Source organism: Podarcis cretensis, assembly GCF_951804945.1.
Source record: "Podarcis cretensis genome assembly, chromosome: 16".
NCBI classification, from domain to species: Eukaryota; Metazoa; Chordata; class Lepidosauria; order Squamata; family Lacertidae; genus Podarcis; species Podarcis cretensis.
The window spans coordinates 41,423,979-41,446,354 of record NC_137186.1 but is presented as its reverse complement, the minus strand read 5'-3'; the positions used below and the strand labels follow the sequence as shown (position 1 = coordinate 41,446,354).

Sequence of the window (22,376 nt, the reverse complement as noted above, 5' to 3'; positions counted from 1 at the left end):
ATATTGTTAGTCTCTGTTTTAAGGCAGTATCTATTGAGCTCAAGTCTACTGATTGTGATAAAGATGAATGGAAACGTGCTATGCTTGCCAGTATTTAGTTGGCAGCATGTGTGTTTCAACAGAAGTCTGATGAACAAAATGGTAAAGCTTTTCCTTTAATTTCACCTCCATGCTAGGGAAAACAGTATGTTTTATATTTCTGACTTTCGGGTCACTGCTATCAAAAATAGATTCTATATTTTAATGCATCTTATTGCATTAGTTACGAGTTACCAGTCTGTGCAGCCACAGCAGGCACTATGATTCTCCAGCAGTTTGACTACACCTCTGGAGGTGCACTCCATTGTCTCTTGAGACAGATGGACACCAACAAGGCATTTTGGTGCACCTTGTATTGTGAACTGTCCTCAGCTGAAAGGTGGTACAGATAAATTTGATATATAAATTTTTAAAAAGATAAAGAAGTTAGGCCAACGGAGGGGAAATAGCTGAAACCTATGGGGAAAGATCTGCTAACTGTATCCTCAAATTCTTTAGAACTCAAGGGGGTTTTTTTGGTCCCCACGGCCCTAAAATTATATAAGGCCAAAACATTGGCACAGCTCTTTTATGGGCTCTTCTTATAACCGTCTTCTTTCACTCCCCTTGAGAGAATCCAATCTAAATTTCTCAGAGCCCTTTTACAAGTCCCCAGATGCGTTTCAAATGCATAGATTAGAAATGGGGATGAGGAGAGTCAAGGCTCATATTTGCTTAACATCAGTCTATAACTGGTTGACACTGAAATTGCTCCAAGGTATAGCTCCACTGATTCTTTGTGATTGGTTCGTCTGGCTGGCAGATAGCGGTCCTGAACTCTCTGCAGAAATTGGGCCTTGCTCTTCAAGCCATCCTAAATTTGGGATTGGATCAAGCAAGATCCGTGGTCAGGCAAATAATTATGGAGATAGAGAGACAACAGGACTGCCTGAGGTCCCGATTACATAATTGCAGAACGCTAGAGATATGTTGCTGTCCCGGAAGCAGACCTCCATTTCCTCGAATCCAGAAATGCAAGAAGAGCCTTTACTCTCGACCCCCATCTGGTGGGGCTTGCTGACCTTCCGGACTATAGCTGTCAACGTTTCCCTTTTTTAAAAGGGAAATTCCCTTATTCCGAATAGGATTCCTCACAAGAAAAGGGAAAAGTTGACAGCTATGTTCTGGCCAAGCCTAAACTAAATTTTCTCTTCTTAGGCAAAAATCACAAGATGACCCGGATAGTCGCCAGATTCTGCGCATAGATTTGTAGGTGTAGAACACCCCCTGGAACAAGTAGATTGCTAGGGAAACTGCCGTAGCCGGGCGTCCCAGGGGCAATCTGCATGTTAGTTTCACCTTAGGTCTTTTTGCATTCATGTGACTGTTTTAATTTTAATCTATAGTATATTGTTTTAAATGGCTACAGTCATACCTCAGCTTACAGACGCTTCAGCTTGCATTTTTGGGGGTTATGGACCCGTTGAAATCCAGAAGTACTGGAACGGGTTACTTCCGGGTTTCGGCGGCCGTGCATGCAAAGAAGCGCTAAATCGTGCTTTGTGCATGCGCAGAAGCTCCGAATTGCAAGCCGCGTGTGCGCAGATGTGGCACTGCGGGTTGCGAACGTGCCTCCCGCATGGATCTCGTTTGCAACCCGAGCGTCCACTGTATTTCATTCTTGTGAAAGCAGTCTCAGTTGTGCTTCTTGAACTGGTCTTTGACCAGTTACAGATAGGTAGCCATGTTGGTCTGCCATAGTCAAAACAAAATAAAAAAATTCCTTCTACTGGAAGGATTTTTTTTATTTTGTTTGGTCTTTGACCATAAAAATAATAATATATTACTACTACTACTACCATAATAATAAATAATAAATAAATTACTACTACTACTAGCTGAAACCTAATGCAAGATATTGTCTACAGGTTTATGCTCATAAATCACAACACACACAAAAACATTCCATCATTTTATTATGATATATAGGGTTTTTAGCAATATTAAACATTCTTAAATTATTTTCTATTAGTCGAATAGAAAGACATTATTGACTAAAGGATGTGGGGAAATACCATATTTATATAGATATAAAAATAAAAAGGCACTGCAAAACACCTTATCACAAAATATAAAACAGCAGAAATACTTTTGTAAGCACTTAGAAAGAGCAGAGCTACAAAAATAATTACGTATCTATGTCAACAAAGCCATTAGCTACCTTCTAACTTCCCCTCTGACCATCAAATCAGCATCCACTGCCTTCTTTAAGCTCTGGAATTTTACTTTCAGTTTTCCACAGATGTAGTGGCTTTTGTGAATGGGAAAGGGGGAAAGTGTCCCAAACTATTAGATAATTTAGATGTAATGCCAAATTATGATTTGCACAGCCAGAGCATGGTTTTGTCACGACTTAGGAACAGACAACTCACAATCTAGGTACCAAAACACAATTTGAAGCAAGCCATGGCTGTCACGTTCCTCTGAAAGCCATCGCTTGGGAACATCAGTCCACCCTACGAGGCTGTTGTTTAAGATAGCATCTGGGGATTTGGAGGGTAGGTGTGGAAAGAAGGGAACCACACCAACCACTATTTGCCTGTACATCTGGAAGTAAGGGTTTGGAGTCTATGCTTAGTGCAAACCATGGTTTAAAAACATGGATTAAAAACAAATCCATTAATTTACTCAATGCTTAATATTAAACATGACGCCAAGGCTTGCATGTGGCATTCCACTTGGGCAATGTCTTGTTTCAACTGAGAACACCACATTGATTTTTTAAAAACCACCCAATCTAACTCGGTGGAGAAATTCCCATTCATTTAAACAGGAATAAATCCTACTCTTTCCCCCTATGGAACTGCAGCATGAAAACATATAGTTACTCAGGGTGGACAAGCCACTTGCAATTTTAAAAAATACCACCCGAGGGAAAGAATTATTGGATTTGAGAATACAGGATGCCTGCACCTGCTTTTCTGAAGAGAAACAGCTGCCTGAAAGAGGCATGTAACCGGCCCCTCACCTAAGTGGCCTGCTAGCACAGCCATAAAGGGTGTGGCAATGTGCAAATGTGTTTGGGGAATTGTGTCCTTTTGTGAAACGTCTTAAATGCTACAGTGTTTGGGGCCTTTTATTTGTGTATATTTGTGTGTGCTGTAATTTAAACCACCTGGAGAAGGGTGTGGGGCTTGAGCATGCCTGGAAAAAGGCTGTTCTGCCTCATGAGAGTAAACAAAACCGAGAATGTCGAGGACTTTCTGAGGCTATCTGTTGCTAGACCTGAGCTTCATGTGCTATCAGACTCATGAACTTGAAAAACTTGCTCTCTTCAGCTTGCCCGTGTGTTAATTAGGGTGATAAAAAGTCAACCACAGCCAAACCAATGGATTATTTAAAGTGGCCTGAACTCTGGTCATATTCACGCCCTACCTTTAAAGCTCTCCTACACTGCTTGAAGTGACAGGTCTTCTCGCAAAGTGTTATGGCACTCTTAACAAGCTAAAGTTCCTTGGATTATTTGAGGGGAAACCATTACCGTTGAAGAGAGATCATTTAAATGTCTGTTGTGGGTGTCATTCTACAACTAGGGCTAGTAACTTCTTGATTTCTTAAACAATGAAAGCCGGGATTCTCGGGAAATTCACCTTTACATTGAATACCCACATGCTGTGCTTTTAATGTGCTTGCATGGAACCATGCACTTTTAGTCTTCATTTAACACCAATAAATTATCTTTCCGTCACTGTCTTGTGTGTGCAAATTTGGTTGTGTCTAAAGACCAAATGCTACACAATGTCTTCTTCATTGGTTTGGCAATTCTCATACATGTTAGTCAAAGCCCATTCTTATGTTTTCGCTTGTGTGCAAAAGTTTTGCTTTTCTCACATGCTTTAGTGCAAGGCGTGAGCACACATTTGGATCTAACTGCTTACATGATGATAGCTTGGTGGGAAGAGTAACACTATGCATGCACAAGTTCTCAAATTCAATCCCAAGTTTCCCAGTTAGAAGGCTGTGGAGGAATCTTTCAGCCCAAGACAAAAGCACATCACTGCTACCCATCTCAGACAGTACCAGGCTAAACAAACCAATGGTCTGATTGAGGCCACTCCACACCATAAATGTAAAGCACTCTTATGCCCCTTTAAGAATCATGGCTGCCCCAAAGATTCCTGGGAACTGTAGTTTGTTAAGAGTACAGAGTCGTTAGACCTTTAAGAAAGTGCAGTTCCCATGATTTGGGCAGGGGGCAGGAGCCCTGACTCTCACTGTGCAGTTGTGACATAGGAGAGCTTCATCTATTAATTGCCACCATACACACACCATTTTTTTGTGGAATGCAGCCAGTTTGGGTAAAGGTTTCTATTTTCCATTTGTGTATAGAGTTGTGAAATATAAAAGTTTTAGAATTAAAGCATTTCAATACAATATTAAAGAAAGGTTTGGGCACTACGGAAGTAAGGCACTCAAGATTTTAGAAGCTGTGCTTAATTTACTCAGACTGAATAGCTGGCAATCTCAGGGTGGGGGGATAAATACATAAAGTTCTGTCACTTAAAAAAATAGCATCCCCTTTTTTAATGGGGCAAATAGTTCCCTTAAATGTACAAAATGTGCTCTGAATGCAAAATTAATAATATCCCTACACAACATAGCATAGATAAAGCAATTCTAAAGTCCTACCTCAAGCATTCAGGTCTTCAGTTGTATAAAAAGCTTCATCTTATATTTGCAATTCTTCGGAATCTGGCAACATATAAACTTTCTATCCATTATACTCGGGATATCATGGGTCTTGCCTGGCTAAAGTCAATAGTAATTCTGCTTTAGTGGAACGGCATGTGCAGATGTTAAGTTATGGATGGGGGCTGGATGGGTGGAGAGTTCAGACTACAGTGTCCTTCGTGATTAGAAGAATTATTATTCCTCTGTTTTCTCCACATTTCTGATGTAGGATAAATTTACAAAAGTGAGTTTTGAAGTCTTGTCACCGCTTGGCAGGATGAGCAGACAACCATTTACCCCCTTGATGAGCTTCTGCGCCCAGTTGGGAAACTAGCCGTGCGGAAGAGCTCCTTCCTTCACTTTGCAATGATACAGCAGTTCTGGAACTGTTTAGCAACATGCACCACTTGGCGTGGACAAGCCCTCAAACTTTCTGCCACAATTTCCCACGGTGCTTCTGGGAAGCCCACAAGCAAGATGCAAGTCAAACAGCACCTGCGATTCCCCACCCACAAGTACCCCAAGGCATGCTGATAAATAGTCAGCTGCATTCAGCATCTGTAGTAAATAACCTTTTGGCTAACTGTTTACCTGTAACAGTTCTCTGTTCTCAAAGGTGGGATGCATGCATACATGATGTACCCTTAACATACATCTTTAATCTGAATCCAAGAATTTAAAGGCTGCCATTTTCCCATAAAGAGCTTCCCCCACCCTCCACAACATACACTTTTTAAAGGTTGATTATGCCACACAACATGGCTTATAAATTAAAAAAAGTTCAAACGACATTTGCCATCACTCACCATGGTAACATTTTGAGGCAACAGCTGTTGCAATAAACAAAATTAAGGCCTGGGTCTCACTTGCATTTTAGTCTTGAAGTCAGGAAAAACAAGCATTGCAGAAAGAACAGTAAGATATTTGTGATGAGACAGTAAGAATCCATTCATGTATAGGAGCTATATGATACCCACCCACCATTTATTTTCATGAACTTTTCTGCCTTCAATAAGACCGGCATCATATATTCTGAACACTTTAAAAAAATCTGCATAATAGTTGCAAGGTACATGTGCAGTTGACTTAAATGAACTCTTTCCTCCATTCCAAAGAACAAATATGTCTAAGCAGCATAATGGATATGTAATAATTGTTGCACATTAAGATGCACAATTTGTGTAACCATGCATCTTTCCCCATTCGAAAGGACAGCTCGTAAAAGCAGTATGTATAATGACCATCAAGACAATTGTGCATTGTATGCACAACTGTCATTAACTTAACAACTGCTTCCCCAACTAAGCCAATACTTTCAAGTCCCTTCCCTTCATTCTGTTGTCCATACAGTCACTTCCTGTTTCATCCATTTACTTCAGTTTTACTAGGTTTGTGAATCTGCAAATCCGAACAAATGTCATTTCCCCTCCTCATACCCCTAAAGAGCTAAGCTTCCCTTCCGGGAAATCTTGGCCTGAGTTTTACAGTCCTTTATTCCAGAAAGTAAAAAAAGGCCTTTGGTCTCAAACACCATCTTTTAAAAAGCTATTATCTTCCAGATCTTTAGCAAAAAGTAAAAAAAATGCAGCCTCCTGAAGGAATGAGTCCACATGTTAACTCTTTCCCCACACATTCAGCTATACGTCCAGCTATTTTCCATATGTTATATCCACACAAGGAGGCAGGTGCCCAAGGAATCTTCTCGTTGGCTTCCTTTATAAAGACAGCTGGTTGCCAAGGAACTGTAAATGCCTGGTTTCCACGAAGGGCCCCTGCACAGCAGGGATTTGGCAACTCCTGCTCATTGGCAAAAATGATGCCCTTTGCCTTTCCACCTCTATCTATTGTGCTGGGACTTCTACTTAAGATCCCAGGACAAAATTAATGTTTGATATGACTAAGTACTGCCTGCCATGATCTACCTGATGTCTTTGCAAAGCCGAGTCTTTGCCAAACTGGAGATGATCTTCTGTGACACAATCACTTTCTCTAAGGATATATTTGGCCACATCCTACATGCTACAGAGGGCCCACACACTACCCTATAGTAAGCTTTCTAAATGGCGATCAAGTAACGGAAGGCCCTCACTACTGAAAATGCATTCAAGTGCTAATTAAAGAGGTTTGATCCGAGGCTGAGGGGAACCAAAACCAGCTTCTAGCTGCTTCAGCTCATGAGAATATCTCCCTCAGCTGCTTCTAGGAGCAGGGAAGCTACCTGGCATATCCAAGCCTGTGTGTGAAAAATGAATGATCCTGGAGCCATTTAATGGATGCCTTCAGCCAAAGGCCATTAAGTCTTAAAAGGCTTCTCCTCTGGCGTAGGCCTAAGCCTTACGTTGATGTTGTAGTCAAGAGTTCTTCAGTAAACAAAACACTGCATTAAACATTTTCTGTGTAGACAATGCAGGGGCTGTTCTCTTCACAAAGCTCCAGCTGCACACTTGAGGCAAACCATCTTTTGGCAGAACCAAGGCTATAGTTGAGTGTGGTCCGGTATATGTTCTTGGCATGTTTGGGGAAGATGATTGTTGTACTCTGGAACCTCAGGGGTTTCTGGCGCGGCTCAAAGATGAGTTGGGACTTGTAGTTTCGCCATGTGCAGTTGGGGGCAGCAATGACGGTCTCGCTGTAAGTGGTGACCGTGGGCATTGGGCAGTAGAAAACATCATCCCTGTAATGCCTCTCAGAGCCATATTTTACCTCAGAGTTGCACCTGAAATTTAAAGGGGGGGGGCAACAAGAAGTCACGCACAAGAACTTCAGTGGAGCCCCAACAAGATCAAACCAAAGACCTGCTCAAGTCCCACATCCTGTTCCCCACCTCCTCTGCTGAACCCTTTGCTCTCCAACAAGACGCAACCATATCTGACCCTGAGTTGCAAGTTTTGGGGGGCCTGTAGACACATTTGGAATACTGAGAAAGTGCCATAGGTCCCACTCATAAAATGGCTGCCATAGGGGCATGACATAAAAGTAGAAAAAGAGGCAGGATCACCCCACAACCCCCAAAATTGTGTCTAGCAGGAAACGGACTTCCTAGCAACTCTTGCAGCACTTGTTTTTGCCTTCCCCGTTCAAGTCTTGTGAGAGTCACATGAGAGTTGGCACTTTCCCCTTTCTGGATAAAGGATGTTTAGGGTTGCAAACTCACCAGGGTTTCACTGGAGCTGAGTCTCGCCGGCTGGGGCCTGATCCTGCCCTTTTTACTGCTTGTGTGAAGCAGAGATGGCTCACTAGAGCATAGCCAGGCATAGCCAGGATATATTGGGGGGGGGGGGCTTTATGTTGAGGGAGCAGAACCAAGTTATCTGTGACACAACTGGTCAGTTAGTTAAGTATTTTTATTAATTTACTTGATGGGGCAGCTGCCCCTTGCACCCCTTGGCTACACCCACGTCTACCGTCGCACACATGTGTATAACAGCGATCCTCAGGTTGCAAAAACCTCGGCATCCAGCCGGACCTCCGGAACAGATCCCATTCGCAACCGGAGGTACCACTGTATGTGATTAGGCAAATGTGGTTGCAGCCTGACCAGCCCAGCAGAATTAGGGATTTGTTGGCAGTGGGGTGGTGCAGGTCCTACAGGGAGGGAGACCAGGAGTGGTGCCAACTTGAAAAAAATATTGGGGGGGGGGAGGTAAGCCCCGCCCCACATAACTGATCACATGACGCAGCACACACACATCATTTGAATCGCAACACCCATCAACTTTGGAAGAACCAGTTGTATGTCCCCCTTCCTGAGCTACTGCCAATCTGCGTCTGCTCAAGTGTTGTTGTTGTTGTTTGGGGAAACTCAGAACCTCTCTCTCATATGGACACCGTACCCGATACAGAGCCATGGAGGACCAAGAAATGCCCCGACTCTGCCCTATATTCGGGGGTGGGGGGAGCTGAGGTGGCAGCTCAGGGCAGGGACTTGCATTTTCATCCCCTGCTGCCAAAAAATGATGGTATCTCCTCCGCTTCTGACTTTATTCCAGTTCCATGTTTGAGCCACTTCCATGTCTGAAGGGCAGTCAACAGGGAAACTAATGAGAGATGGAACCAAAATGTTCTGGAACAGAACAATTGCTCATGAGTGAAAACTGGGGGAGTAACTCAGAGGTTGCCTGGGGCGCAAATACCCTTATGCCAGCCCTGCTCATAAGCAAACACCAGAATAGATTCATCAAGTCTGCTTTTGCAACGAACAGGTAAGGAAACCTTGAAGGCTGGAATCCACATTTTCTTCAGGTCTTCTCCACTTACACATCTTTTGTCAAATTTGTCTGATTTGTGTCTTGGAGGGGTGGGGGAGTTAACTGGAAAAACCTACATCTCCCTGCAAATCTGGCGTTTCAATATCTAGCTCGTCTCTCTGTGTCTCTAGTAAATGTCCTAAAATATTAGCCAAAGCTGGAACAGACTTCACAAACAGATATCTAGATAGATTCCTGTTAGTTTTTGCATTCTTTCACTGCACACCCAACTTGAAGAAGCAGCTTTTATAGTCTGTGAAAAGCATCTCTGTCTTCAAAGAAGCAGGAGGGACACGCAAAGCATCCCGTTGCCAGGTTGCCGTAGGGGTTTTACATGGTTGGATGCTTCCAGATCTTGGAGGCGCAACCAGCAGCAGCTGAGGAATTTGCAGCTCTGTGTATAAAAAGATTAAACGCTGGGTGTGGCGCACGGCATTTGCCAACGCCCTGGAGGAGGCTTGGCCCACCAAACGGCACACGTAACACAATCTGCTTAATGAGTTTTGCACAGCTAAGCTCAGAGGCCAGCAAGTTGCTTGGTGCAGACAGCAGGAGCCCTCGATGGCAATTGGAAAAACATCCTTGTCAGTGGCACCTTGAAATTTCAAAGGCTACTCTTTAAAAGTTGGGTGCATGGGTGGCATTGACACTGGGCAGAAAGCTGCAGCAGCATTTCGGCACACCAGCAACCACCAGAACATCAGTGGCTAGCACCAAAGGAAGGTTGAGAAGAACCCCAAATGAGAAACGTCACTCGTTGCATCAAAACCACATTGGCTTCCCTTAAAATTTTTGGAAATTTGGCCCACTTAAAAAACACTCTTGAACTTAACCTTACATTTTTGCCTTTAAAAGCAAAATTCAGCAGCAATGTCAAGGACTCTCACTGCCATTCACTGATGGACAAGAGTCTGATGTCACCACTACTGTCATGCCCACATATGGTTGGGCTGTTGGGCTTTGCTAGGACTGGAGACCCTCAGAGAAGAATCTGACCACAGAGCACTGGAGGAGACTCCAAAAACATGGAAGTAGGAGGTGGGCAACTCTACTCCTCAGCACACAACTTAAACCCTGGCAGTATAAGACAGAAAGACTAGAAGGTGGTAATCTCTGCCTATCGGAAGAATTCCAGAAGGGTGAGAGGTCAGAGCAGTTCTTTGCCATCATTAGAGCAATGGCTAAATTGTTCACTACCACCCAAAGGGAGAAAGCATGGTCTTGGGATCTCTGGGTTAGCAGTGTTCTTGATTGGCACAGCTTTGGCCCTAAATGCTGTGAAAATGCCCAAGCCGAGCAAACACCTGGGACGATTATGAAAGGTTTCACCACAAGTGCGTACTTCAACAAATACTGAAGTATGTCCTCACTTCAGAAATGGCTGGTAGGGCAGAAGAGGCAGGAAGGCCAACGATAAGCTTTTTTGAAAACTGCAAATCACTTTTGAGACAAATTGTTTGTAGTGGAAAACAAATATTATAAATAAAAGAAGTCAGTAGGTGGAGTCGGAGCCAATATCAAACAGAGCCAAACTAATTATTGTTTTGTCCTCCTCTTCTTCCATACTGAGTTCCACAAGGGCAAAACTGAGACTGAAGAGGAGGAAGCTGAGAGGCAGCTCCTTCCCAAAGACTGGGCGCAAGTAAGAAGGCAGGGAGCTGGGAGCTGGCTGAGGACAGACGGAACTTGATGGGGCAGTGCCCCATTTGCCCTTAACGGACCAGCACTCACTGCCCAGCCTCCAAGCAAGAGTGTTTTAGTTCATGGATCTAGCCAGCCAGCCAGTCTCCTCCAGGACACTGTAAGCTACAAAGGACACGAGAAAGGCACAACACATCTGGTTTTCTTTTCCAGCAGAGATTGGGACTGATGGTACTTGCCTAAGGTCACGTAATGAGTTGTGTTCATGGACCAGGGCTGTCCTTGGTGCACAGCTCAGTCTCGTAAACATGCTTTTCTATACAATCTTGAAGCAGCCCTTTTGTCACTGTGCTAGCTATTGCTTTTATTTATTTGTTAAATTTATTACCCCTTCCCCATGGCAGGTTACAGCAGCATAAGATATCATACCAATCCTACTTCTTTGTTCCACCAGCTTGAGAGCACAGGCCCATCTTCTACACAGAGGCAGAAGCCCTCCCAATGATTTGGGACCGCAACACCCACCATCCCCAACCACTGGCCATGCTGGCTGGGGCTGATGGGAACTGGAGTCCAACAACTTGTCAGCCTGGATAGCGCAACAACGCATAAGTCAGCTTTGTAATGCAGGCCACTACCTAACCCTGCTCAGCAAAAGGAGATTCAGAAAATGAGACAGCCTACAAATTACAGAGGTGTGAGGGACAAGGGATTTGGGGGCCGCCCCCCTGACCTTTTGTGACCCCCCCCCCTTAGCTAGTGTTTTGGAAATCTAAAGAGGGGGAAATTTAGCCAAAACTGGGAGGAGCTGGAACATCTGGATTTCATTAAGGACCCATTCATTTCACCCACAATAATTGAGCACTGAAAAAGGAATGGGCAGCAAAATGAAAGCTGTGACGGGTGCAAGCTGCCATGGCAAGCAAGGGAAAATTCAACAGAAATCTTCCCCACCCATTGTGAGTTGAGCTAAGACAAGGAGAGACAACCTGGTGCCTCCAGGTGTTGCTGGACTGCAGCTGCCACCAGGTCCCAGCCAGCAGGCCAGGGGTCAGGGGGATGTGAGCTGTGGCTCAACAACATCTGGAGGGTGTCACATGGGCTGTCTCTGAGCTAAGACCACCAATTCACTGAGTTCAGGCCGCTCAACAGCTGGCAGTGATTTTCTGCCTCAGAACTGAGATGAATTCAATGTGAGATCTAAGCGGTGACCCCTCCATCTCCCCACCCCTCACCCCACTCACACTCTCCTATTATTCTACAGCATTCACTCTTTTTAATTTCAGCTATTCCTTCTTCCCCTCACCCCACCCACAGCTCTGGCTAAAACACCCAGCAACCCATTCATAAACACCACTAATCTTTTGCAGGAGAAAGCAGGAACACAAAAGGAAGCCCATACGTTACCTAATTTCCTGTGCCGGTTCGGGGTTGACCTCTATGCTTTCACCAAAAAACACAGGGTGCATCCGAGGCCTTATTTCTGATGTGGAGGCATTCAGAAGAAGATAAGGGATCTACAGGGCAGGGGGAGGGGAGGAAGAGCAAAATGGAAACACATGAGGAATCTGGAGCCTGCTGAGATGTTTACAGTTGAATCCATGCTTAGTTTTAAGCATAGGTAAGAAAAGCTATTGCTGTGGACCTGTTTAATTCTCACAAGCACCCTAGTCCCTATGAACACCCGCAATTTTCACATATGGTACAGGCCAGCTCAGACCCATGCCAGTTGCAGAAAACTATGTGTGTAATGGGAAAACATTTCACACTGTAACAGTGCCCTGCTTGTGGGCTTCTCACATGCATGTAATTGTGAGGACACGATGCTAGTCTGAGCCAGTAGGGCTCTTACATTCCTAACAGAACACAGATGTGTACAAGGGTATGCTTTAAGTTAGCTTTCCACCTCAAAATCAGTGCAGAACAACATCAGGAAACAGAGGTCCAGATCAAGAAGGCTTAAATATGCATACAGCGTTCCAGGATGCAGAATGCAGAAGTATATCTAGATTCAATGTTTGGGAAGCACCGCAAGGCTAAACTCTGCTCCTAAACAGATGTATATGAAAGCAAGTGTTAATTCACACTTTTTTCTTATTGTGAAGGTTACATGAGCTGTCTTTTTAAACCACGTCTATCTGAACTTGTGGATGCTCCAATCTGTGTCAACTGGAGGTGTGCCATTACATAATCAGCTCTACGTACACTCTTTGGGCTTGGGAGGGGGGATTATTGGTTTGTTCTTGTTTTTATTATGCATTTTGTGTTTTTATCTTGTAGTTTTATGCTGTGTACCACCCTGAGATCTATGGATGAAGGGCGGTAAACAAATTTAATAAATAACAATATTAATAATTCTTATTATCCGCACCTCTGTTTGCTGCACTGTTTGTCCCCAGAAAAACCTGATCTTTAGTGCTGAATTGGAACAAACAGCAACTGCATTTTCTGCAAAACTCCAGTTTGTTCCAATTTACTGCAAAAGAGTGGGGTTTCCAGGAGTAAACAGTGGGGCAAAGGCTAAACCGCTTGGGCCCATGCCTAGAAAGCAAGGGGCAAGTGGGAAACCGTTCAGACCAATGCTTTCTAAGCAAGGGACAAGCGGAAGTGTGGACGAGCCCCTTGTCAGTTCCAAAGGGTTTTCATTGTCACCTGCCTAGGCTGCTCCAATGTTGGAACACCCACAAAATACACTTCTTTTCTGGGGGTTCATTCAGACTTCCTTTGGTGCTGCACTTTCTTTTTCATCCCAGCCTCCCCCACCCCCAGAAAAACCTGCACTTTACTGCAAAAGGCAATATTCCATGCATTGCCATTTGCTTTGATCCAGTGGTGAAAATGGGTTTCCCCAGGGAAAGTGCCAGGACCAAAAAGAAACCTCACGCAGACATGGAGCTTCAAAGTGTGGACCTGTGCCTGGAGAGCAGGGTGCAAAAGGAAGTCTGGATGAGCCCTGAGTGCATTCAGACAACCAGCCTTTCTTTTCTTTTGAGGAAGACCAGTTGTGGAAATCCAAAGGAGCGAGGCTTATGAAGGGAACATGTGCACACATGGCTCCACTCTCAACACAGCTTAAGGGAAGGCTCACAGCTGAGGAGCAAAACACAAAATGTTGCAGGTTCTACCTCTGGCATCTCCAGGTAGCACTCTCTGAAAACCTGGAGAATTGATGCTAGTCAGTGTAGACAGTACTGAACCAAGGGGACCAGTGGTCCGACTTGGTACAAGGCAGCTTCCTAAGTTCTGATTTAGTTGCAGAAAAAGAGATTTTTGACACTCATCCATACTTTGGCTGCATGCTCTCTATTCTCATGGGGGCCACTAGACATTAGTCATTGAACTTCCATGTTCAGACAGAGCACACTTTTGAATGCCATTGCTAGGGAGGGTCATGCCCTTTGTACAGTGTTTGTATGTACCCAGAAGTACCCAGCTGGCCACAGCTGGAAGCAGAATGGACTAGGAGAGAGAAGGTATGGTGTAGTGATTGGAGTGGCAGAGCAGAACCAGGGGAACCCAGGTTCAAACCCTTGCTCAACCATGACGCTCACTTGTGCCCATCACTTTCGGCCTAACCTACTTCACAGGGTTGCTGTTGTGAGGATAAAATGGACAGGAAGTGGCATATAAAAAAAGCTGGTCTGCAGCTAGCATAGAACAGTAACGATAATTTACCATACTTATTAATTGCTTTCCTCACAGAAGTGACCCAAAGTGACTTGCAGAAAATAGTGGCAGTCTGAGTGGGCAGTCTGTACGCAAGGCTCCCTGGATCAGAGGAATTCCGTGCAACATATTCCCAGGCAAGTATTTGAAGACTGGGTTTTAAATCATATGTTCTAGCTGCAGCTTTCAATCCTGCTGCCCAGTTCTTATTATATAGGATGGATTGCTCCCAAAAAGTTAAATTCACCAGCCACTAGTCCACATAAAGGTATTCCTCAATATTCAGCAATTAATGATGCCACAAGAGCATTGGCAAGTGCTTCTGCACAAAGGGTCTGCACTGGCTGCATCTATATTACCAGGCCCAATTCAAGATGTTGGTTTTGGCTGATAAAGCACCAAATGTCCAGGTATTTGATACATTTTCCTTTATAGACTGAGATGGGCCATGAACCCAGCAAGCTAGGGACAGGGCCTACTCTGTACTGGTGCCCCAGCTGTAGAACTCACAACCCCTTTTATTAGATTTTTTTAAAAAAATACCCTGCCTTCTTCCCTGATGGGACTCAAGGCAGCATACAGATTAAAAACAAGAACTAGAGGCACAAAGAGATATGCTGACTAAACTTTAGACACATGGCTAGAACATACCTGATCTCTCAAGCTTTTTGAAATACAGTATTTAATTTATTTCCGTTTCAGCTGGTGCTTAAGACTTTAGTTTATCCGATCAGCTGCTGTTTACCTGTAATTGCTGTAAACTGGATTTTAGTTTATAGTACTGTACAATATGACTAATCTTTATATATTATGTTGGAAAACACCTTGTGGTAACTGCATAATGAAGGGCAATATATACATTTCCTTAATATTATACTAAAAATAGCCAAAGGTGACTTTTTGATCTGGTCACACAGGGCTCTTGTGCTATTACGATCTATCTTTAGTCACTTGTTACCTAAAAAGGTCTCCAAGTGATTTATATTTAAAAACAGTAACATAAATATGCTACACCATAAAAAACCCTAAATCATATAAACATTAAACATTTTCATATAACATACAAAAAATAGTCGTCCCCCACAGAACAGCCTAAGTTATACTTCATTATGTCCCAGTTCTAGTGAATTCCATCCCCACAGTGACTGTAAAAACATCTGAGGGTTAGGAAATTACTGGTTGTCTGAATCCAGCTTCTGTCTTTGTCTCTCCCCCCCCCCCCCAACACACACTCTTGGGTGAAGGCCTGGTTTGATGTGCCATCCCTCCTTGGCTTTTCCCCCTGCCTCTGCCTGCCCCCCACACACCCTGCCCCTTTCCATCTGCTTGCCTGCCCAGCTAGAGCTCTCGGAGAGCCAAGGTTTTTTGTTCTGGCTTTTTGTTTTTAAAGGACCTGCAAGGAGGCAAAACCAAGCTTAACCGCAAGCTTCCCTCCTGCTGAGCTCAGCAAACAAGCCCATCCCTGTTTCACAGATGTTTCTGGGTTTTTGCTACATCAATGAAAACCGTATGGGGAGGGCCCAGGAGAGCGGGTTTTCTGACATGGCTGAAATTAAAGAACTGCCTTTTTGCCATCTTCATTTTGATCAGATACTCCTGCGCCCCTGAGGCTTTTAACGAGAGCATGATGAAGGTAACATGTCGGGCGCAAAAATGCCACATGGGAGATTGTAAATAGAGCTTCTGAGGATCCACTGCAAAGGAGAGAGGGACAACAAACATCTCTACATCCCATCCAGGGTGGAGGGAGCATCAACAGCAACAAGGGACAGGGCCTTCTCAGTGGCTGCACCAGTAACTATGGAACACCTGGCCCACTGAAGTGTGGATGGCTCCCTCTGTGGCAGTTTTTCACAGTTCAGCAAGGGCATTTTTATTATGGCAGACTTTTGCTTGCTGAGTATATGCTGCTTTATGCAAACACTATGTTTACACACCACTTTTTCCAGTAGTGACAACATAAAGGTCTCTGGGGTTGACCATCTCCACCCACAGACAGGGAAGTCCGCAGTGTGCCCATTGGGACTGGGAAGACAGAAGGGAGGGAGACCACTAGTAGGTGGAGCTAGAACCAACGGCAGGCAGAGCTAGAACCAATGATGGTCAGAGCCCACACACTGGTGTGGCTGCACGCTGAAGGCAGACTGAGATCAGTGGGGCAATGCTCCATTTGCCCTAGTGCAGCAGCCTCCAATGCCAGGGACCATAAAACTGGCCCTTTACTCAATGGCATTGTGATTGTGTGTGTGTAGCCCCTTAATTAACACATTTCCCCTTAAATAACACATTTTTGTATGTTATTTTCACTAATATAAGTATTTTTATGGACATGTCTCTCCCATTATATGCATTTTTATTCACATTACCTGCCTGGAGAACTGCAAAGAGAATTGAAAGAAGTGTGAACTTTGAAGAATTGTTGTGTTTTGGTCCCCATATAGTTTTGAAATGTGCAAATTAGGTAGGTTTGCCTTTACATGTGAACACAATTCAAATTTCACCCCCTGCCCTAGTCGGAGGACAGGCTCAGGGCTGAATACCACCCTCCAGGCTTCCTTGCCCAGCCCTCAGGGATGGGTGATCTCAAATCAGGGGCCTTGGTATATTTTTATTTACTTTTTGTATTGCGTTTTTATCATGCCCCTTCCACTCAGAAGCTGAAGGTAACAGTGTGGCTCTTACCTCCTATGTTATGCTCACAAGAATCCTTATTAAGCTGAGAGAGTGACTTACTCAGGGTGTCTGCCCAGCGTGCAGTTGGTGTGAAAAGGGCATATCCCAGGTTAGAGTTCATTGTGAAAGAGATTGAAAATAAAGCACCCGATATGATGATGATGATGATGATGATGATGATGATGATGATGCACAAATTGGGAGTTCTAGTCTCCACACCTCAAAAATCATGGAACTGTAAAAAGTTCAGGAAGGTGCAACCAAAACGATTAAAGGGTTGGAGAAATTCCTCTATGAGGAAAGGTTATGACATTTGGGGTTTTTTAGTTGGTTCCAACCCTGACTGTTTATTATATTTTTGTTCTTTCCCCAAAAAAGCTCAGGAAAGCACCCGTATGCTGTCTAATCTTCACAACAGCCCTATAAGGTAGGGTAGGTTAAGAGACAGTGGCCGGCTGGCCCAAGGTCACTCAGTCAAGTTTCTTGGCAGTGTGGGAATTTCAATCCAGGCTTTTGCGGTCCTAGCCCAATGTATTAACCACCACACTGCACTAGCTCTCCGCACATCACTCTCTAAGCCTGCCTTGCCCAACCTGGTGCCCTCTGGGTGCTTTGGACGACAGCTTGCCATGGCTGTGCTGGCTGGAGCTTATGGGAATTGAAGTTCAAAACATCTGGATAAGTAGTCGGTGGTGGAATTGCATCTCCCAGGTCAGAAAGCCTGAAGTTAACAAAAGGCACTAAAACGGCTTCATCCTATAAAACTGTGTTTTGTTTTGCTGTTATTATTATTATTACTAATTAGTTACTTATTTTGCTTTTGCATCACTTTCCACAAACAGGTCCCAAAGCACCTCCCAGCAGCATACCAGAAAGCTCACTCGTAAAAGTTGAATCACAAAAAAGAAAAAGAAAGAACTTTCTTCTCCAGGCAACAGGGTGAGGGTTAAGGCAGGCAGAGAGTGGTGTGACAGGACCCCACTTGCCCAAACGGACAAACCTTCTAAAGGCTGCAGTGACATTCTCAATTCACCAGGTACGTTTTGCCCCTGGCTATCAGCTGCTTGCAACCAAGTGAAGATGCCTAAATGCCAGGATGGCACCTGACGTCTCCACCATCTGGAGGTGCCTGCCTGGGGATCCTTGGATCTGGACTCTTTTCACACACTAATACCACATCCTGCACAATTCTATCCATTATATTTTATCGACAAAATCAGAATGAAAAGTTGTCCTGGAAAATACAACTTTTGAGCTGTCTGGCCCCAAAGTGGCAACTACTGTAGATATTCCATTTTGGTGACTGTACCCCTGGTTTAAGGAGCCATTTGTCACCTAGCTTATATACCTGAGCTTCTAAGACTGGCTGTAGCATCTCCCAGGCAGTGAAGGACCTATCCAGGCCGACCATTGGCTCTCTTCAACAGGAAGGGCTCCACAGATTTCCTGATTGGTCAGGGGCTGTACGTGGGTAACCAGAGTCACTCCTGGCTTGCTCTCTGGTTTGACCTTCCCATGCTGACCCATGAATCCTAGCACCTGGCTCCCGCTTGGTGCAGCTACCTGTGGCTGACTTGTGGCAGCTCCACTGAACTGATGGACCAAGGAACCTGCAACATTCATGACTGAGGTGTTTTTTAAATGCTCATGATTCTATTTTCCTCCTTCAACACATTCCTATCAGCCCCTTTGGGCTTCTGCCAGGAGCTTTCGTTTAGGGTGGGTGAGGAAATGCAGATTCAGCCCATTTTAAAGCAGTTTGTTCTGCCCTGCAATTATCAAGAACAGCTGGTATACATATACAGTGTTGTGGAAAACAGCCTCTCTGGTGTGCCTCTTGCATCGTATCCAAAAGGGAACTACAACCTTGCTTAGTGCTGGCCCGCCTTCAACCCTGCTTACAAGCATCAGTAAGGAGTGGGGTGCTTGTAACGGAGCATTTCATTAATTTATTTAATTAGGTGGGGTTAACTGGCAGAGTTCAGAATTTGAAGGACATCAAAATGACCATCCCTTCTAAGAATGAGCCATAGTTTTAATTCACATGTTAATAAATGGTGCCAAGATGTCTCCAAAGAGCTCTATGCAGATAGATCATCTGCTTTGCATGCAGAAGGTCCCGGGTTCAAAATCCCCGGCATCACCAGAGAGGGCTGGGAAGGTATCTTGCCTGAAACCCTGGAGAGCTGCTGCCAATCTGTGTAGGCAACACTGAGCTTGATGGGCCAATGGTCTGAATAAAGCAGCTTCTGATGTTCCTATACTGACGTTTGGATAATACAGTGGTACCTCGGGTTACGGACGCTTCAGGTTACATACACTTCAGGTTACAGACTCTGCTAACCCAGAAATAGTACCTCGGGTTAAGAACTTTGCTTCTGGATGAGAACAGCACAGCAGCAGCAGCAGGAGGCCCCGTTAGCTAAAGTGGTGCTTCAGGTTAAGTACAGTTTCAGGTTAAAAACAGACCTTTGGAACGAATTAAGTACGTAACCAGAGGTACTACTGTATACAAGTGTAATCCATTAATCAACTAATAATTAGGGCTGTAACATTTCATTTTAACAAGAAGAAATGTTTTTTTTATTTCCTTTATTTTTAAAAACTAATTTCCAGTTATTGTGGAAAGGCAGTAGAGTTGCAAGCACTCTCCTGGGCCATCTTGCCTAAAATGCCTCAGAGGAAGGTATGGGTTGGCCATGAGCCAGGTGGGCAGTTGGTGTCAGCTGTCGGTTGGTTGGGCCGGATGGCAAGGCAAGTGAGCAGGGGCTGGCGGGGACAAATTTGCCATTGATTCAGCTTGCCTAATGGAAGGGTCAGCCTATTGTTTTCTTTTTACAAAATTTATAAATCAATATCTCAGAAGACAGAATCAGGATTCAAGATGACCTTAACAGATTGGAGAACTGGGCCCAAACTAACAAAATGAATTTTAGTGGGGACAAATGTAAGGTTCTGCAGGAATAAGCAGATTCATAAATATATGATGGAAGACACCTGGCTTGACATCTGTACATATGAAAAGGATATAGGAACCTTAGCAGACCACAAGCTTAACAGGAGTCAACAGTGTCTGATGCATCAGCACAAAAAGTACAGTCATACATCGTGTTACATTTGCTGCGCGTTGCGGCTTTTCAGGTTACAAATGCGGCAAACTGTTCGCCCCGCACGCATGTGCAGAAGCGATTGCGTGCTTTGCACACATGCAGTAGCTGCACTCTACTTACGGATTGTTCGGGGTGCAAATGGCACCCCGAAATGGATTGCATTCATAAGTAGAGGTACCACTGTATGATGTCCCAATTAAGGGAAGTCATAGTACCGCTCTACACTGACTTGGTCAGACCTGGAGTCCTGTGTCCAGTTCTGGGCACCACAGTTTAAGATGGATATTGACCAGGTGGAATGTGTGCAAAGGAGGGCAAGCAAGATCACAGAATCATAGAACTGTAGAGCTGGAAGGGACCAAGAGGGTCATCTAGTCCACCCCCTGCTATGCAGGAATCTCAACTAAAGCATCCATGACAAATGGCCATCTGGATTTGCACACAGCCTGTTGATTAAGTGTTCTGATTAGAAGCCCCAATTAGTTATGTATTTCTGCTGGGAGAGGGGAAAGGAGCAGGACAGGTAGAAAAAAGAAAGAAATACTGAAAGCATAGGAGAAACCGAACAAGTTATTTGACCCTCTCAGCACAGCAAAGGAGAGGGAGGAAGCTGTAAAACGAAAAAATGCAGCACAGCAAATTTTATTCACTAAGCAGACATCACCTGTTCTTGCTAAAAACAACCAACAACTGAGTTATGAACTGACAAAACTTGTGGGATGAAATACACTTGCAAGAATGCAGAAGAACATTGTGGTTTTTCCTTTCTTTATGAGCTGAATGGCAATTTCTAGGCTATCCAACCCATACAGCAAACACACAGAGCATCCTCGTGGCCTAATGCACCTCAGAAAAATGTTTGCCCAAGAACATGACAGCAAACCTGATGATGGAAATGCCACAGAAAAACAAGGTAAAAAGTACCCCCCCCCCAAATAAATGTAGACCCTCTCCTTGTGTGTGTATAGAGACCCTCTGAATACAGAGTTCAAGGGTCTGCAGCGTAATTTCTCTCCTTCCTCCCTGCAGTTCACACAACATGAATTGGAAGTTAGGAATAAGTTCATGCTTGTAAACAGCCACTTGCCTGGTTACCTGCCACAAGCAAATGTCCACCACAGGCAACTACATATGCGAAGCCCTAGAAACATTGGCTTCTGGTTTCTTTTACACCAGAGTTTCTCAAATTTTCCCTCTGTGGACTACTTAATAATTGCACAGACCACTTAATATACTTTTTCTGTAAGTTGTCAGGGGAAAAGGCTGGATGATGATGATGATGATGATGATGATGAATGTGTGTTGTAATAACTGTGGGCTTGCCTTTCTACTCTGATGGACGTGCTGTTCTTTATGAACAAAGTGTTCCACAACCTTCCAGCAAATAATCTGAATAGAAGTTGGAGGTCGCCATTTGAGAAACTCTGTTTTAGACTAGGGCAGCTTGACTTGGATGATTCTTACTTGTTTAGACTTATTTGCAAGACTTCACAAACGCCTGCAATGTTTGCCCATCCTAATCTGATGATTAACAAGTCTTCCTAAGGTTTCCCTTTACTCTCCCCCTCAACTTTTCTTTACAATATGCCTCCTGCTCATTCTCCTGCTGGTTTAGAAAGGCTGATAGAATCCCAAAATATCCCAGTCTTCTTTCTTTGGCAGTTAAGAAATGAGACAAAGTGGTTGCAGTGGGAAAAGAGCAGTGCAGCTGGCAATCAGCTGCAGAAGGAAATAACAGCTTTTCTTCTCCCTTGAATGCTAAGACTGGTAGCTTACCTTTTAATCATGCTCTGGATTTTAACCAGCTGATCTTAAAGGAAAAAGGGCATAGCACCCAGCCTAGACTCTAAAGGATGTCCTGGTGGTGGATTGTATGTTTTCAGAATTGGAGTCAGGCTAGTTTAGATGGGTTAAGAGAGAGAGAGAGAGAGAGAGAGAGAGAGAGAGAGAGAGAGAGATTTCTAAAGGAAAACTGCCACCGTCATTTTCAATAACCACAAACAGGCAAAGTCCCGAAATTCCAGCAACACAAGTGGTCTCCTGCTCCAGAGCTGTGCGTACTTCTGGCCAAAGAAAGTATCCAAAGCCAATGCCAAGGAATCCAAAATCCATGCCAAGGAAACACAAATACGCCACTCAGAATAAATTATGGAAAGCCAAGCAAATTTTCGTAAAGTTACTTATAATGCATAGTATATTTTCGCTGGGGATTTGCAGAATTTGACTCGTTTTTGGCAAGGCTGGAGGGAGGCACAACAGGAGAATAAGGGCAGAAGATGCACAGCTGTGC

General features: G+C 44.2%; 1 protein-coding gene across 1 annotated transcript in view; it reads right to left on the bottom strand.

Moving 5' to 3' along the window:
• Positions 1 to 1,977: 1,977 nt before the first annotated feature.
• The window catches only part of RFLNA (refilin A), a 28,266-nt gene continuing 7,867 nt past the window's right edge, over positions 1,978 to 22,376 (bottom strand). Inside the window, exons 2-3 of the mRNA XM_079957808.1 lie at positions 12,045 to 12,154; positions 1,978 to 7,465 (exon numbers count right to left, since the gene is read on the bottom strand). Of these exons, the coding sequence (XP_079813934.1) occupies positions 7,132 to 7,465; positions 12,045 to 12,154 (444 nt within the window). The 3' untranslated portion in view covers positions 1,978 to 7,131. The remainder of the gene's footprint in view (positions 7,466 to 12,044; positions 12,155 to 22,376) is intronic.